General features: G+C 34.4%; 1 protein-coding gene across 1 annotated transcript; it reads right to left on the bottom strand.

Annotated features, from left to right (window-relative positions):
- Positions 1 to 3118: 3118 nt before the first annotated feature.
- LOC112163426 (sodium/glucose cotransporter 1) lies at positions 3119 to 9198 on the bottom strand. Its single transcript, XM_024299803.2, has 15 exons — positions 9030 to 9198; positions 8603 to 8674; positions 8205 to 8309; positions 8028 to 8087; positions 7820 to 7924; positions 7631 to 7736; positions 6808 to 6888; positions 6527 to 6735; positions 6224 to 6359; positions 5999 to 6106; positions 5765 to 5915; positions 5508 to 5676; positions 4438 to 4653; positions 3983 to 4085; positions 3119 to 3905 (listed from the first exon to the last, which is right to left on the bottom strand). Exons 1-15 carry the CDS (start codon positions 9171 to 9173, stop codon positions 3691 to 3693), a joined length of 1980 nt encoding a protein of 659 aa, XP_024155571.1. The 5' UTR covers positions 9174 to 9198; the 3' UTR covers positions 3119 to 3690.
- Positions 9199 to 17521: the final 8323 nt, after the last annotated feature.

The raw sequence follows: 17521 nt of genomic DNA, 5'->3' as shown, positions 1-17521 counted from the left end.
TTCTGCAGCCGACAGAAGAGCCTGCTGAATGATTAGATTATAATCACGACTACCAACTCTGGAGGACATTTATGTCCCTAAAAGACCGAAGATAAAAATCAAGACCCCATCTCACCCATTGCATCATGTATTTAAACTACTGCCTTCAAAATGTTATTGCAGAAAAGTCAAATTATGAAAAAATGTGAATGTAAAAAAGGCTTTTTTTTAAAAGTTACTTGCGTATAAATGTGTATTTCCGATAAGTGCATTATCATGTTTTACTATGTTCAGTAAGTGCAATAATCATAACTGTACTGACATGTGAATGTGTGTATTAATGATATCCTCTTATTAGAATTCTTCTTGTTTTTTTACTGTTAGTATTTACACGTGCGGCAATTAAAAGCGATAGGGAAAAGAATCTGAAAACTTTGACAGATAAGAAAATTGCCCCACAGCCCCTCCCAGAGTAAAGCAGAACATGACACAGCATAAAGCAGCGAGTCTCCCGAGTTCTGAAGGAGCGGTTAACACGTTCATCCTGCTACCAAGATATAGAGAAAAATAAAACGTTTTATATAAGACTTTAGATGAGAACTGTTCTCATTTGACTGCAGTTATGCAAAAAGAGTTTGTGATGATAAAATATATTTTGTATACATTTTGAAGCAAGATTTGCCTTTCTCCAAAAAACACATTTGTAGATTTTTTTATTTATTATTAAAGTGGCTAATAAAATAGACTTAACCTTGCCTTCAACCCATGTACACTGAACATTAAATGTCCTTGATAGATATGCTTGTTAATTATTAGCTATAGTTAGATGAGAGCCAAGAGAGATGGGTAAATGAGAACCGCCTATCACTTAAAATCTGGTTTTACATGAGTACAATATTCTGCACAAGAGAACTAAAAAAAACAAAAATAAAACATTCATATTGTCATCGTGTTTATAAAGTTATAAAGAAATGTCCTTTTCAGAACAGAAGTACTTTTTCAAATTTAAAGTGATTTTTTTTTTCAGGAACAGCTGCAATGCAATAATATTTTTATTTATTTATTTTAAATTTACTTTTCTATTGATCTGAGTATATTAGTAAAGAGTGCAATGCTTTATCAACCACTAGGCGTCCCTAGAGAGCACCCCAGGACAGGATATTGATAAAGTTTATAGATATCATTAGTCCACAATAATAACTGTGATTGAATTTTAGCTGAAATCCGAACACAACAATCATTATCTGACAGATATATTGATAACAAGAACAATCATGTTTTTTCTTGAATCAAAAAACATTACAAACATGTTCAGTAATATGAAGGAAGTAAAACAGATTTGCCAAAAATGCGTAACTAAAACGTTTGTTGTCTGTCTTGTTTAACATTTATAACAGCATCATCATGAATAAAGTTAGAAAAAAGCTAGACGTTACTTAAAGCCATCATGGAGCTTTTTCTTCCTCTATACATGAGTTAAAAAAAAAAGAAGAAGATAGGTTTCTTTCAAGCATAGATTATGAAAAATACAGGACACACAAATATATCAAACTCATTACAGAAAAAAGAAATGCATTTATTAGAAAATAGAAAACAAACAAAAAAAAACGCACTTATGTCACATTAATTTTCTGAATTATCAACTAAAGTCAAGGAGAGTTTGATTGATTGCTTGAAAAAGAGCGGGAACAACTGACTTTATTTAATCCCACCCCTACTTAGTTACTTTATTTGACAGTTTTTTATTGTTATGTAATCCAGTTATGATTAAATGCAAGATTGTTTGTTTGTTTTCTTTTCAAATAAAAGTGAAATGCTTGTTGATTATTGATTAATCTCATAAAACATCATTTCATGATTTCAGTAAATTAATCATACGTCATGTAACAGAGATATAACACTCATTGATTATCATCAAAATACAATTTCATATTAATGCAGAAAAAAATAATCATTACACAATGAAAATCAAGTTTAAAGTAACAATAGAGTTCTTATTGATTATTTTCTGAAAGAATTCTCACATTGTTGTCTTGTGAGAAACACAACTTGTTGGTTTATATAGTCGACATGTTTCAAAAATAATACAGTAGTACCGGTATATGTTTAGGATGGCAAGAATATGCAAAGAGAACCAAAAGTATATATAATGATTGTTTTATTAAATGGATAACTGGGAAACACGAGGTAAGGAAAGCACATTTTATGTACAGAGACAATTCAAAGTGCTTTACATAAAACATTAAGCAAAACAGTCAAAAGAAATAGTAAAGATGTGATCATTAAAATAAGATGAAACAAGCATAGATAAATAGTGCAGATGTAAATATTTAAATGCATAGTGGTCAAATGCAGCTCTAACCTGGATATAAATCTTCTGAAGTTGTGTCCNNNAAAACAAAAAAAAAAAAAAAAAAAACGTTATAGTAAGGGACTGTCTAGTGCCCTGGATTTTAAGGCAATTCGGACAGAGATAAATCAGAGATATTCTTGATATCAGAGTAGGTTAATTTTTGATTTTGTGTTTATTAAAAGGTAGGTCCATCCCCACACCCAAGTTTCTAGCCTGTTTGACATTACGGATTATGCTTTGATGTTAAACTTTTCAACAATTAAGTTGGTTAAAGTGTAAATCTATGTTATGGCTACAGCTACAGTGCTGTAATGACCTGAATACATTTTAACCATAATGAGTCAGTGAAAATGTTTAAGCCCTCTGAATGGCCACTGAGTACTCTTTTTGTCTCATAAACCAACACAATAGAAAATAAAGTAAAAAACAAGTAATTTTCTTTCATCTTTAGACACTCTGGTTGCATTAAGGTACACTGAGTTTTAATATTTAGCCTAAACATGTCAAAAGTCCGGCCTGTGAACTAAATGTGGCCCCTTTTCACATTTCCACAGCCTCCTTACCTGAAATCATATACGGACCCCAACACTTCAGAAAAACTGCGTCCTGACTGTGGTTGGTTAATTAAGGGGGATCATATTTACCATAAAGAGGCATTACATACAGAGAGCTAACTGGGAATGTGAAAAATTGACAGTGATTTTGGTAAAAAAAAAAATGTTAAATGTATTTTTTGTATGGGAAGAAATGAAAAGTAGTATGCCTTTGCCAAAAAAAATCATTAAATTGTCATTAAAATTTAATGCTACTATAATAGTTAAAAATACTTCCACCTCACCAAATCTGGCCCTCTATGCAAAAAGTTAGGACCCCTATGCTTTTACCCATTAACCATAACAACAGTTGTTTCTCAATTAAAAGAAAAAAAAAAACGTTAAAAACGTCAAGTATGTTTCTTTACGTTAAAAGCTTCAGAGACCATCCTTATGTCAGATAGGGCAAATGGAAGCTGGACAACTTTATTGAATAAACAGCAACATTTTACCCAAAAAAAACAAAAAATAAAACCATTGATATAAACATGAAGGTGGCTTCACATCCTTTGTGTGTTTTGAGGTCTGACAAACAGTTCATGGTGATTATTATTTTTATTTTCTGTGAACTTAAACAGAATGAAGTGCAAAATATTAAACAATATTTAGAGGGTTTCCTCCCTCAAGTAAAATGCATGACCAAAATACTGTGTATAGCATGAAACATGTACATATAAAAATTTGAATAATAAAAAAATATGTTTTTTGTCAAAATTACAATATATAACAATGACAAGCTTCATAATAAGGTGACTTGCAGTTTCTTTAAGCATAAAAGCCATGGCAAAACATAGCCACACATAAAAGTATGATTGCATTGGTGTTTGCCACTTTTCTCCACAAAGGCACTTCTGTGGTGTCTGTGAGCTGCTTCTGCAGCTCGGCCTCTTCTTCGGCGCTTAATTTCGGAGCTTCGCTCTCCTCCAGCCCACAGAAACACAACAGTGCTTTCTTACAGATGCCTTGTTCTTTCTTTGGTTCTGTCATAGAGCAAAAAAAAAAGGTTATATAATTGGATCAACTAATGCATCATTATTTTCTATCGTTTGCTGAATACCTTTTTCTTTTATGCTGTCGTCATTCCCACCGACCCAGGCATCTTGTTCCAGGTCCACCCTCTCTTCAGTGCTGTTCCTAAGGCTCCAGCACAGTCGATGCAGCTGGGTAAACAATGCAATCATGATGAAGGGTTTGTTTTAGGACATTGATCCTCCACCTTAAATGTAATAAAACTAAATCCACACTAGGACCTGTATGACAAACCAAAAACTGATAATATAAACCTGACTTTTATTCAGTGTGATTACAGTCATGAATGATAAACTCCTCTTAATTAAGAATGTACACACTGAAACTATATGCATCAGCATTAAAATATGAAGAAAATGACATTGACCAAAGTTGGGTTAAATGTTTGCTTGCATCTAAATGAATAAAAAAGCAGATCAAATTCCAGTAAGTGGTAAATTGAGAAGTCAGTAATTCACGTATGCCTTAGAGGAGATCACTCACATGCTTGTCTTCAATGGGTTTGGTCATTAGAGATATTCCAACGATGGCGATGCAGGACAACACAAACAGGATGATGCCGAAGTACAGGTAGTGCACGCCGCAAATAATTGTAGGGCAGTCACTGGGGTTAGCACAGCTACCCGTTCCATAAACAAACTCAGTTATCATCCTGGACAGGCCTATTGGCAGACCAATCATGAGTCCATAGAAGGCACCCTAGGATTAAGAAAGAAAGAAAAGAAGAAAGCTAGTTAGAGGAAGCTGAATAAGACTGATGACCCAACTGTTGTTCTGTGGATGAAAATGTTAAGACTATCCTTATAAACTGTAAACTTTTTCTGTTTTATTTATATGACAATTGATTTTGAATCACAAAAATGATACTTAATTTTAAATTATAATCTGTGATGAAACACAGAAGGTAAGCTGCTAGCCTGTGGTAGTCAATGATGTTACCACTGAGTTTTAATCAATTATTGTGGGAAACACTTGGTATTGTCAGGAGTCAGCGCTCTATCTCCCCCTCTAGTCACTGGTGGGAGCCATCTCCAGAGTAGTGACGGCACTACATCTCCCAGCAACCCCAGCGCACAATTCCTGGATGCTGCCAATAACCCACAAGACACTTACCCACTGTACAGAGCCTCACTCAGTGGGAAGTATTGTTTGTGCCACCCTGCCTGCATTTCTATTCAGACCTGATGTTCTGTGTACCTGACTCTGCTTCATATCTGATTGGCTGCTGCCTGCCCTGACCCTCGCCTGGATAACTCTAGTCTCTTCTTGGATGATCCCATGCTCGTGATTGACCTCTGCCTGTCTGACCCGGTTTTAGCTTTGTGGATTATTAGCTGTGCTGAGTTCCTGTCTGAACTAATAAACCTGCTGAACGTGGAACCAGCTGCCTGCCCGTTTGTGACAGATATAATGGCCATACAGCTAAGTGTCAATATTCTCAATATAACCAAGAAAGATTTTCAGAAAAAAAGTAGACTATCAACTCTAAGTGATTATACTCGAGCTATTGTTGTCATTCCATCAGAGAAACACAGAATGGAGAGTAAACTCACAGTCTCATTGACACGTTTGCAAAATATGGCGAGCATGAAGACGGCTGCAATTGGTGGAGCCAGGTAGCTGGTGATGGACTGGGCATAGTCAAAGAGCTGACCACTCTGAGCAGTTTGCACCACAGGGATCCATGCAATGCTCACACCAATCAAACCCAAAGTGAACAATCTGTAAACAGTTAAAACATGCAATGTCAAATTTATAGTCCAACATGTTCACAAACTTTGTTAAAGTAGTAATAAGAAATGTGTTTTGCCTGCCAGCAATCATGAGCTCCCTCTCTTTGGCTCTGGGGCGGATCTTGGTGTAGATATCCATTGTGAAGAGAGTGCTTGCACTGTTAAAGATGGAGGTGAGGGAGCTCATCAGAGACGCCAACATCACAGACAGCATTAGACCTCGCAAACCTAAGAGAGAAAGCATTACATTTAGAGCATTACAATAGAATTTAGTACCCTTAAATGGTGTCATGGAAGTTCTTAAAACCCACCATCGGGCATGAGATCCACCACTAGCTTGGGATATGCAATGTTGCTACATCCCACACTAGAGCCACAGTATGACTGACATTCTTCTGGGTCCACACATGCCACCACATCTGAATTAAGCATATGAAAAAAATCATTTTAGATCCACTATCCGATTAAACTCATCAAACATACTTTAAGTTATTCTATTTAAGATTCTGTTGTTCAAATTTCACAAAAATACACACCAGGATAGAGAATTCTGCTGATCATCCCAGGAAAAACCATGAGAAACATCGGCAGCAGTTTTAAGTAGCCACACAGGATACAACCACCCTTTACGTGAGAGAGATTCTTAGCAGACAGGCAACGTTGAACAATCACCTGGAGAGAAATATTTATATATTTAGTCTTGGGATTTAACGCACTGAAAATATTGAGCTGTTATAAAATATGCAAAAGTCTGAATTGGTTGAGTCAGCATTTAGGGTTTTAGAGATGCAGAGATGCAAAGCATCCTCACATTTAATACAGTCATTTTCTTTTCTAACCTGGTCGTTGCAAAAGTACCAAGTGGCCTGGATGGTGAGTCCAAACACCATGCCTGGCCATGGCAGGTCTCCGGCCACAGGATCCCTAAAAAGGTGGAAGGAGTCTGGTCGAGGCTCGTAACACTCTGAGCTGAAATTTCCCTTAATTGTTGGGACTGCTTGCATGTAGAGGTCTTGGAACCTCTCGTAACCCCCCACCTCATTGAATGCTGTGGATTTGGGATGGTTAGAGGACTTTAATGCAATAGGATAACAATAGAAAAGACTATTTTTGATCTTACCAAAGCCCATCAGAATGAATGACCCAATCAGCATAATGAAGGTTTGTAAGGTGTCTGTATATATCACTGCAGCGAGTCCACCTAAGACACAAAGAAAGACATTATTGCTCTGTCCTCAAAATTCAATTAGCTTAAAATGCTTAAAATGTTTTGCTGCCCCTCTTTTGTAGTTTTACTTGAGTGTGTACTATTCCTGAGCATCACGATGGAACAGAAAGTGTCCGTGTGTTTACAACCCCGGAATGGATACAGCTAGAGAAGACTTTACTCCTAGTTTTAGTGTCATTAGATAAGACTTTTCCCTAGGCTTTAATATATAAAGTCAGCAAAGCATGTTCAAGCAGCTACTTCCAATAAAAAGTCAGTAAATGTGTGTTTTGGCCACCATGTTCAAGTTTCTATGAGTTTTTGGGCTCTTTGAAACTATGGCATATCAGAAACTTGGATTTGGCATTTATAAATGGATGGTGATCCTTGTAATTCATGGAAGGGATCATGGAGGAGAAATTAATAATTGTCAGAATTATATGACACCGAGTCTTTCATATATTGGAATAGAGCTGTGAAAGAAATAGTCTGGGGCCAGATTTGTGAGATTTGTACCATTTCTACATTTCCTGCCAAACTTTTTCTAACTTTAGGTGGCAGACATGCGCTAGCAGTGGCATACGGTCAGGGCCTGCAAAGCCGTCAGTGAAGGCCTAAAGTATCTGAAAAGAAGTATCTAAAAGACAGAGAAATTATTTGTGCGTCACACGTCCGTTGTGTCAATAGCTTAAGGAAATGTCAACACATAGAAAGTGAGTTCCCTGTTTAGGCAGACCTGTGACAGTGTACACTGCAGTGATCAGTAGGAGTGCAATAACTGCAACGTAGATGTTCAGCCCAAGAGCCTGGTTGATGAAAATGGCTCCAGAAAACATGTCTGTCTGTGTGGGGGAAAAAAAAGACGCTTTACCCTACTAGCAGCAACCAAATCTGTACCAAAATTGTGAGTATCAGAGTAACTTACTGAGATCTTAGTGAAAATGTAGAGCAACAGAGAGAGCATTGACAGATAGATTCGAATGCGAGACCCTCCAAACCTTTTCTTCAGATACTCTGGCATAGTAACCACCTAAACACAACAAGCATACTTTCTGTTATTTTTTATGTATTAATAGAAAATAAGCTAAATAACTCGAACTTAATTGCAAAAATTAGTTGCTTTTTTTATTTACCCCAGCTTTGATGTAAATGGGCACAAAGATCCATCCCAGTAATACAATAATAATAAGAGCCTGAAACACAGGTTAACAAAAAACAAATTTGATTAGTTAAATTCTTTATAAAATCTTCTGGCTAGTATTATCTATGGAAATAATACCATTTATGACATTAGTTAGTAATGTACTCACATTCCATTCAAATCCACCAGTGGCTATTCCTGCAGCTGCACCTGAACCTGCGAGTCCCACAAAGTGTCCACTGCCAATGTTGCTAGCAAAAAGTGATGCTCCGATCTATGGAGTTCACAGTTTTAAATCTTTGGTGATTTTTTCTGCAGTTTTAGATTGTTTCTTAAAAGTAGGAATCATGCTTTGCACCAACAAGCAATGGACTATATCATTATTTTAATGAGTAGATAGTAAATTAAAACCAATATGTTTTAAAGCCAAATAAGTTGGTATAAAAAAGTTACTGTTGTGAAACGCATCACATGGTGCACAAAAGTGCAGAGCAATCACATATGAGGTTTATGCTTTGTTACGTAGAAAGAAGAGCAGTTGTGCAATCCTGAAGGAATGATACTCACCGGCCACCACACCATACTCCTTCCTGCGAGGAAAAATCCACCCACGGTGGAGCGGTTGGTGCGTACCATAGCCTGCAAAGGGACAGGGTCACATTCAACCAAAAACTGGTGGATATTTAAGTATTATGAAACATTATGACTCTAAATCATCATGCATGGAGTTCAAAACATTAGTGTTTTGATGCCTAAAAGCAAAGTTTGACAGGATATCTAAGACTTGTGTTTTACTGTAATATCAGGAAAATATGCAGAAAGATTTATTTTTTTTGTATGACACGTTTGCAGAAGACTCCATAATGTTCTTTTAAAATAAATAGAAGAAAAACAAAGGTGCCAGTTAAGTTATAGTTTTTGCATGCATTTTTTTCATCCTTTTCATCAAATCCAAGCAAAAATCCACAAAGTTGATGAAGAACTGAACACTCACCCATATTCCCACAGCTAAGACAACCAGAAAGTAGATGACAATAACAGAGATGTCTGCTGGGTTGTTGAGGGCCACCGTGTTCCCATTGCTGCCATTTCTTACACTTCTCGAGATGAAAGAAAATCCAAAATAGTCACGAGACATCTTCCAGGAAGCAGTCGGACATTGACTAAATTTTCCTGACAACTACTTACCTTTATATCTTTGCAGTGGGTGTGTGTCAGCACACGTGTTTGTGTGTTGGTGGTGAGACTGTTGATGTCTGTAACGTGTGTCTCAAGTTTTTGGAGACAAATCATTGCTGCTAAATTTACTAGTTTGTTTGAAAATCTGTTTAATATTACATTCTACTTTTACACATTTCTTAGAATTGCTGCTATTCATTAACATAAAACACAACGAAATATGTAAATCCTGTGCTGTTGTGTTGTAAAGGTGATTGTCTGGTGCTCACATCTACAAATACATCATTATGTAAGAGATATGAGCAGGTTCATATCTTTGTGGGAGAATTTTGGCCCATTCGTCTGTCAGGTAACATCTGGACTTTGAGTTATTTCAACACCTTGATTTTTTTTTTCTCTTTCACCTGCACCGCTGTGTGTGTGTGTGTGTTCACTTGCTGCAGGTGTTACATGAGCCCACCTCAGTCAAAGTTTAACTAGTTGTAAAGGAGGTAATAGTCCACTTAACGGCTGCAGGCCGTCCAGATTTAGTTGCTGGATGGTAACAAAAGCTCAACCTGCAAATGTGGAAAACCTAAGTTAAAAAAAATGAATCTTTTATTATTAATTTAAAAATGTTGAGTTAGGGTTTGTCCAAAAAGTAATATGATTACAACTTCCACTAAAACTGTTTTTAATTTTTAAAATATGTATATTAAAAGACTAATACCCAATTATTACCAACATTTTTATATCATTGTTAAATTTGTTACTTTAGTTTTAAAAATCCTAATCTGTTTATGTGTTTTTGATATTTAAAAATAAGCTGTGTAGTTCAATGTTAACATTTCACTTGAATCTATTCAAAATTAATTTTCCTTTGTGAACATGTGATATGTCCATCTTCAAGTAAATTTAAAAAAATCATTAAGCAAAAATAATGAATTCACGAGGATAGTTTTATTTCAGGAATGTGAAACAGTTAATGAGCCACTAGGTGTCTCTGCAGGACCGTGGTCTTTCTTCTGAATATCTCACCAACTTTTAAAAAATTGTTTTAGAGTCCCATTTGTTCATCTGACCTTCAAATCAACAACTGAATTAGGAGAACCAAGCAGTGTTGCTAAAGCTTGCTCAAAATATGAATGATCCTTTTTATTATTATAATATTTTCTTAGTTCTATGCTTTTTTAAGTTTTAGTAAACTACTTGACGATCTCTAGTTTCCAGAATATTTGTCTAAATTGGATGAAAACCTCCCAAATATTTTATTTATTTATTTAAGATTATAAAATACAGCTTTTTTTTACTTGTATGCTATTCAAAGTGCTTCCTGCACCATACCTCTTTATAGACATATGCAGGGGCATATTTCTACACTAATATTTATATAAAGCTTTAATTTATCTTCTTTGATGATGTGCTGGAATCTTGTTTGTTCCTTTTCTTTCTATCTTTTTTAATTAGTTGGTCGTAAATATTTGGTATTTGCGGAGTATTCAGGTGAACCAATGTAAGAAAGCTTTAAGAACGTGCATGTTTGCAGGGAGCCAAACAACCAAAGAGAGTTTAATGATTTTGGGTTCAACTGTGCATATTTGCCCATATCAAAAAGAAATTGGGATAACTTATATCACAGACTCATGGACCACTTTCCTTTTTTAGAATCAATCTTAATGAAATATTGTTTTCTTAAATTGTTGGTCAACATCCTCCAACTCAATAATTTATCTTTTAGACGTTTTTCCCCCCCTTCTTCAATTCATTTTTTACTGAAAGTCCTCTTCTTATTTGTCTTGCACGTCCTCTGGTTGCTCCCATACCCCACTATGTAAAGGACATGTCTAAGCCCAAATAGAAATGATTTGTATCTTTGTGCATATAGTTGACTTTTAACAATGTATTTCCCCTTTTTTGTCAGCTAGATTTAAAAAAAATCGCTAATTTTTAGAGTTCACTGATGTATTTGTCCTGCCAATCAGGATAGAGAAACTATCCAAGTCAATATCCACAAGAAGAAAACAATTCAAGGAAAGAAAACCGTAAAAAAATAGGAAAATAAAAGTATAAAAAAATAGAAAAGATTGTTTGAAGATTTTATAAGAATATTTAAAGTTAGTTGAGTGTTTCTAGACTGCATTGAAATTCTAAAATTCTGCTTTTTAAGAATCATTTTAACATTGACAGTGCAAAATAACATCGGGTCATTAATAACAACAAAATAAAATTATCTGGAGGGCCGAATATAATTACCCAGAGGTCCGGATCCGGCCTCCGGGCCTTGACTTTAACACATGCATTTTATGCTATCTGTTGCAGTTGGTCAATGAGTCATAAATAAATTATTAGTAATTGAGTTATAAATGATAGTTTGTTAAGGATGGACAACAGATAATCAACAATCTGTTAGTTAGCAAATTAGAAAGGACTCGTTAACCTTATGTAAATTATTTAAAAATAAACCTTATCAATTAAATGGTAAATTAGTAATAGATCATGAAGATGGTATTTGCTGATTACTTACTAATTACTTGTTTAGTAGCTTTAAGTTAAGTTTTTATATGTTACTGGGACATTAGATTAAAGTTGCAAATGTTTATCACTTATGTAAGGACAATCCCCTTTAAAGCGTGCATTATCAGAAATTAATGCACAATGTGGAAGCCTGAACTGTTAGTTCCACCAATTGTATTAATTTCTGATAATTCACACATCGAAGAGCATTATCCCGCTTATGAGGAATAAACATTCAGGGGATTTTTTTATACTTTTTTTCTTGTTATTTCTTTCAGTGTAGATCACTTTTTCACAAAAAGTGGACTATTTGATATGAGGTGTGGCTGAGCCATCACCACTCTCAACTGCAGCAGCAAAGGAAAGTGATATGTACGATGATGATCGTCACAATAGGTTAAAAAAGCATTAGTTCAGAAAGAAAGTTCAGCTCTTGCCGCTTGTTTTTGTCTAAAAGATGAAGGAAAAGTTTGTTTTAAAAAAGTCTGCACTATTTGGGGAATGTGACCAGAACTTCTTTTTTCTCTTTGTAATCCAAACCCAGCAGCCAATCAGAATTGAGTATTCATCAGGACCATGACAAAAAAAAAAAAAAAAAGTTAATAAATAAGGAATAGTTGCAACTTTAAAAGGACATATCAGTAGCATACATCAACTATTACCTAATGCTTATCTAGTCATCATGCTCATGATCTATTACTAATGGTGTACACTTATAGATGCTTAACAAACTGCTATTTAGCAAGTCATTTATACCTCATTAACAGTTTGCTAATAATTGGTTCACTAGCAATAATAGATAGTTATCATAAAGTGCTACTTGTAATTTTGTGTAACAATCAATTCCAGAAATATATCAAGTATCTGGTTAAAATTTGACTTTTCTTCAGGCTAAGACACATTTTCCCATAAAAACCAACAAAAGAATGAAAAAATGTGCTAAATAAAAACACTACCATTAGCCTGGCAGCTCCAATATACGGCCATTTTTCTATGAATTCTGACAGCAGACAGAAGCATGAGCCCACATTTTCAGAATAGATTATAAATATAATTGATGTGAAAACTTGGTTTTAGGGGCTGGAAGCAGAGCTAAGTCGTCGAACATCATTGACTCGAGCGGAATTACAATATTTTTAAGCACAATCCAAGAAAAATATTCAACTCACCAAGCAGATTTTAAGAGAAATACATTAAAATATATTTCTTTGATTCAAGTTTGTAGCTAAATATTGTATTCTTTTATTCTTTTACTATTAAGATTTTCCCCGTTAGCCAAAGATACACTTTAGAGACAGTTTTGTTCACCAAAAATAAATAAACAAGCATAACTTCTGTAGTGAGATACAGCAGCTGCTGTTTAGCCAAGAGGTCATTGTAAAAAGGTGAATCAGGGGAATCATCAGACTGGTGATGTTAGAAATTGTTTCTTGGAATCCCTAAACGGGAACAATCAATATTCGCTTGAATGAGAATCAATCAGTGGAATGAAAACATGCTCTGTGAGGATTAACGCTGAGCTACATGTGTTGAAATTAGTCCTGGTTTCAAACACAGCAGCTTGGACCTTAAAGTGGGTCCTGAATCCAAGTAAAAGTACACAATTGTTGTGTTCTGATGGGTCTAAAAAAATAAAAATAAATAAAAAATAGAGGTTATACTTAATAAAGTACAATCATCTTAGAAAACTAAGACAATGACGTATCGATCTTGGAAAAAAAAAGAAGAAAAAGCACACCTACTTTACATTTTTAGACGAGTTTTCAGAGCAGTAAGATGTAAAATGATGTAAACTAATCCATTAATCTGCAATCCTTAATTCCTCACTGATAACAACCTTTTGAAGCCACAAAGTATAATTTCACCCTTAAAAAAGAAGAAAAAATTATGTTGCTGTTATGGTAGAAATAAATACACTATTTTTTTTTTTGGCATAAATCAAACATAAAGGGAAAATAGTTTTTTTTTTTTTTTTAACGTGAAATAATTTATGGTTTAGATGATCTCCTTTCAAAATAAAAGACTTACTGTGTCACAAAGGCAGTAAATGTTTTAGTTTGTAGTGTAATGTCAGTTGTAAGAATACAATTAAAAAACACAGATTATTTTACCATTCCTTAAACATCTCAACCAAAAATGATTAAACCAACTAAATTTAAATCCGAGCTAATTAACATTTTTTTTAGCCCTAAGGCTTCCCTAAATACTTTAAATTTGTTCAAAAATAGAGAATCTGTCTTATAAATTAACGTATGAGTTCTGGTGCTTACTGACCCTTAAAGTGATCCTCAAGGTACATAAAGCTCAAAAATCTGTCAGTGTTATGATTAGACAGCCTAAAAATAAAAACAATAGAACAGTTAGAAGATTCATTATTTTTCGTTGACTAATGAGCAAAAGTAGCAAATAATCAATTAACTGATGATTTAAGAAGATATATCAAAGTCTTCTTTTTTTTTATTCTTAAATATTTAAAATTTAATCTAATGAAGTTAAAAGTTTATCCAACATTAGTGAGTCATAAAAAAGGGTTCTATGTTTAATTATGTACTTATGTTTGCCCATGCCTCCAATGGAGCTGCTCTCTGACTTCCAATCAAGGCCAAGACAGAAGGATTTTTCAGTCAGGGAGGCTGATGTCATGCTTTGTTGTAGTCTTGGATGGGAGAAGTATGGAGGAGAATGGCTTTAGGGAGATCAGCTGCAGTTATCAGCGAGGCCCTCCAGCAGCCATTACAGTAGAAGTTCCTCAATATATTAAAACAACTATCCCTTGTCTGTCCGATCACACGGGGCCTCATGTGAGCAACTGGGGGAACTGTTACTCGGCAGATGACATCTGGCATCTAATGCTTGTCTTCAGCTCTCAACGATATGGTCTCGACACTCCCTCAGTGAGGAGGATCGAGACTGGAGTTTCCACAAACACTGGTTTGGAAATTCAAATTGAAACAAAGCACAATCAATCTATTCTGTCCATCTTAAAGTCACACGGACTCCTAATGTGCAACACCATCTGGCAACAGCATTATTTATAGTACTGCACCCCTTTTTAGAATACTTTATTAGTCGTATGTACACAGCAAATAAAAAAGCTTTTTCTATTTGACAAAGTTTATTAATATTAAACAATACAAAATCAGTTCTGAACGAAATAAGGATTTAAAAATAAGGCTTTTATTTTGTTAATCAGATTCTCAAATAGTTTAAAGCTAAAAATGCAATAAATGTGTTCTGACCATAACAACACAGTTTTATTCTCTCTCATTCTTTTAGCCACAAGGTGGCATTATAAATCATAATCATAAACGTGTTTTGCATGGGACGCAGCACATACAGCAAATGTTTCCAACTTTGTATGTCTCAACATACCTTTTATGAAACTGCAATTAAAAGAACTTGGAGAAATGTGGCTGTTGGGATTTGTAGCTGGTGGATCCAAATGCAGAAGATTTGGCTTGTGAGCAGGTGCTAAACTTATAGCTGAAGCAGAAAGTAAAAAAAAACTGAACATGAAAAAGATCAGACATGAAAAAATAGACAAAAAATAAATAAATTTTGAAAACATAACCTTACCTGAACAAAAATAATGATTATAATAATTATTCTAAAATGTATCTGCATCCTGATAGTCACATCTTTTAATTTGAAGGTTCTAAAAAGGGTTTTTGTTGAAAACATATCCATCAACACAAACATAAGAATGCAATAGAGCATGTTTTCATGCATATACTCTTGTAAAATTGAAATAAATGTCAATATATTGTAAAATTTAAAGTGATAAATTAAAAAAAATGTGTGGTAAGTGATGATCTAACCTTAAATGGTTATTTACAAAATTAAAAGCCACATTTGTGACAAAAGGCAAAAAAAATGACGAGTTTAGTAAACCATTACCAAAATGATATCGTGTGTTTTGCTACTTTCTTTGCACCTTTAATGGATGAATCTCCATAAAACACACTTTAACATATTTTAAAACACATAAGCGACTTCTTCAGTGTGTTTGATGTGAGAGAAAAACAGCTAGTGCATCAGAAGCTGCAGAGACTACAGCATCCAGAAATGGCAGCTTCACCAAATGAGCCTTTGAACGACACTGGAGAGACGCCACTAATTTAGGGGATGCCGCTGAAGCTGTCAGGAAGGGACACATCGGTGAAAACATGGACAATAATCAATAGGCGGGATCTTCACAGCTGCTGTTTTTAATGAGAGCCAAGAATACTGCAGGTGGATGTGAACAGAAGTATAGGATGAAGCTTTCTAAAAAGGCTCATATAACAGTAAATCCAGAAAGCAGATATAGGGCCAGCAAATCCAGTTTTAGGCAATTCCAGCTTCAATTTGAAAGAACATAGTTGAAAATGTAATATCTTGTTTTTGATGCATATATATGTAAGTTATAATAAAAATGTTAGTTTTTTAAGAGCAAAAACTAATTATTATTCTTTTTATTAATCAAAATAATACAGAAAGGCTTAAGAGATTCATTGTGTTTTCATGCTGGTAAAATAAAGCATCAGGAGAGGGCAGAGTGCCATGCATTTTGAAGCTTTTTAACTCGTTAATTATGATCGGATCGCCTCTTTGAAATGATTTCTCTGGGATTTAATGGAACACTCAGTTTGACATTGGAGGGATCAAAATCCTGACAAGACTTTAAATGGGTTTCTAGAATTCAAGGTTGCAGTGGACATAAAGGAGAAGTCAGAGAGGGACTGGTTGAAGATGTTTGTGTGTTAAAAATGATAAATTTGAATTAATTTACATAAAATTATAAAGAAAAAGTCATTTGAAGATAATTTACAATATTTGTATATGCAAAGAACATGGATATGTACTGTGATGCTCTGAAGTAGTCGCCTGTAGAGCAATAGAATGAGATCAACATTTTAAAAGAGATAAAAATAAATTATTTTATGACACAATAAAAAACAAATCCAAGATTCTTTTCCACAAAACAATGTAACTCTTGTGTGCAGCAGAGAGACAAAGAACATCAAAAACCTAAAAAAGAAAATCTGAAAATTAAAAAATAAACTAAAAGAATCAATATAATACTGAGAGTCACAGCAGTATCAGTTGACAAAAACGCTCATACAAACAAGACAATGTTGGTAAAAAGTTATAAAATTGATCTGTTGGGTGAATGTTGTGTTTCTGGAAGGCTTTGTCGGTTTCTCTTCCTCTAGTGTCTCTACTATCTGCTTTTTATGTACATGTGATGCAACCAAAAAGACGTCCAATCACAAGCTTCCTTCTGCCAAAGCCCCAAACAGCTAGCATTTAGCTAAAATTTTAACTAAACTCCAAAATAGCCTAAAAAGTAAATGCCAAAATAGTCCAAGATTCTAGCAGAATGCCAAATTTGAAAACTTTAAAACCGTAATTTTTAATATAATTAAGAATAAAAGCAGGCAGGAATATTATTCCAGAATAAAAACCTTAAATACATTTCAATATTTTACTCTCCATATAAACATATTTTGTCAAAATTATACAAGTTAAAAATAAACGCAAGATAACATCGGGTGATTAATAATAATAAAATAAAATGATCTGGAGGGCCCCTGGCCTTGACTTTCACACAGGATTTAGATTTAAAAAGTGCACTGTAGCCCATTGTATTGCCATAAAGTTAGTTAAATCCTTTACTTATAGAGATCTATATCTAATGAAAGTCATCCAAGAATGTTATGACTCGATGGTGTAACAATGAATCGACTAATTGTTCAATTGATTTATATTCTCACGATCTATCGAGATCAATCTGTCTGAATCGAATCAAATCGAACTATAAAATTAAAAATT

Source organism: Oryzias melastigma, linkage group LG12, assembly GCF_002922805.2.
Source record: "Oryzias melastigma strain HK-1 linkage group LG12, ASM292280v2, whole genome shotgun sequence".
NCBI classification, from domain to species: domain Eukaryota; kingdom Metazoa; phylum Chordata; class Actinopteri; order Beloniformes; family Adrianichthyidae; genus Oryzias; species Oryzias melastigma.
The sequence above is the reverse complement of the archived record's forward strand: the minus strand, read 5'-3'. Positions and strand labels throughout refer to the sequence as shown.

Coding starts and splice junctions, on each gene's coding strand:
- LOC112163426 (XM_024299803.2), bottom strand. CDS start 9,173: ATGTCTCGTGACTATTTTGGATTTTCTTTCATCTCGAGAAGTGTAAGA. Junction 8,675..9,029: donor TCTTAGCTGTGGGAATATGG/GTGAGTGTTCAG, acceptor GTCCCTTTGCAG/GCTATGGTACGCACCAACCG. Junction 7,925..8,027: donor CCATTTACATCAAAGCTGGG/GTAAATAAAAAA, acceptor TGTTGTGTTTAG/GTGGTTACTATGCCAGAGTA.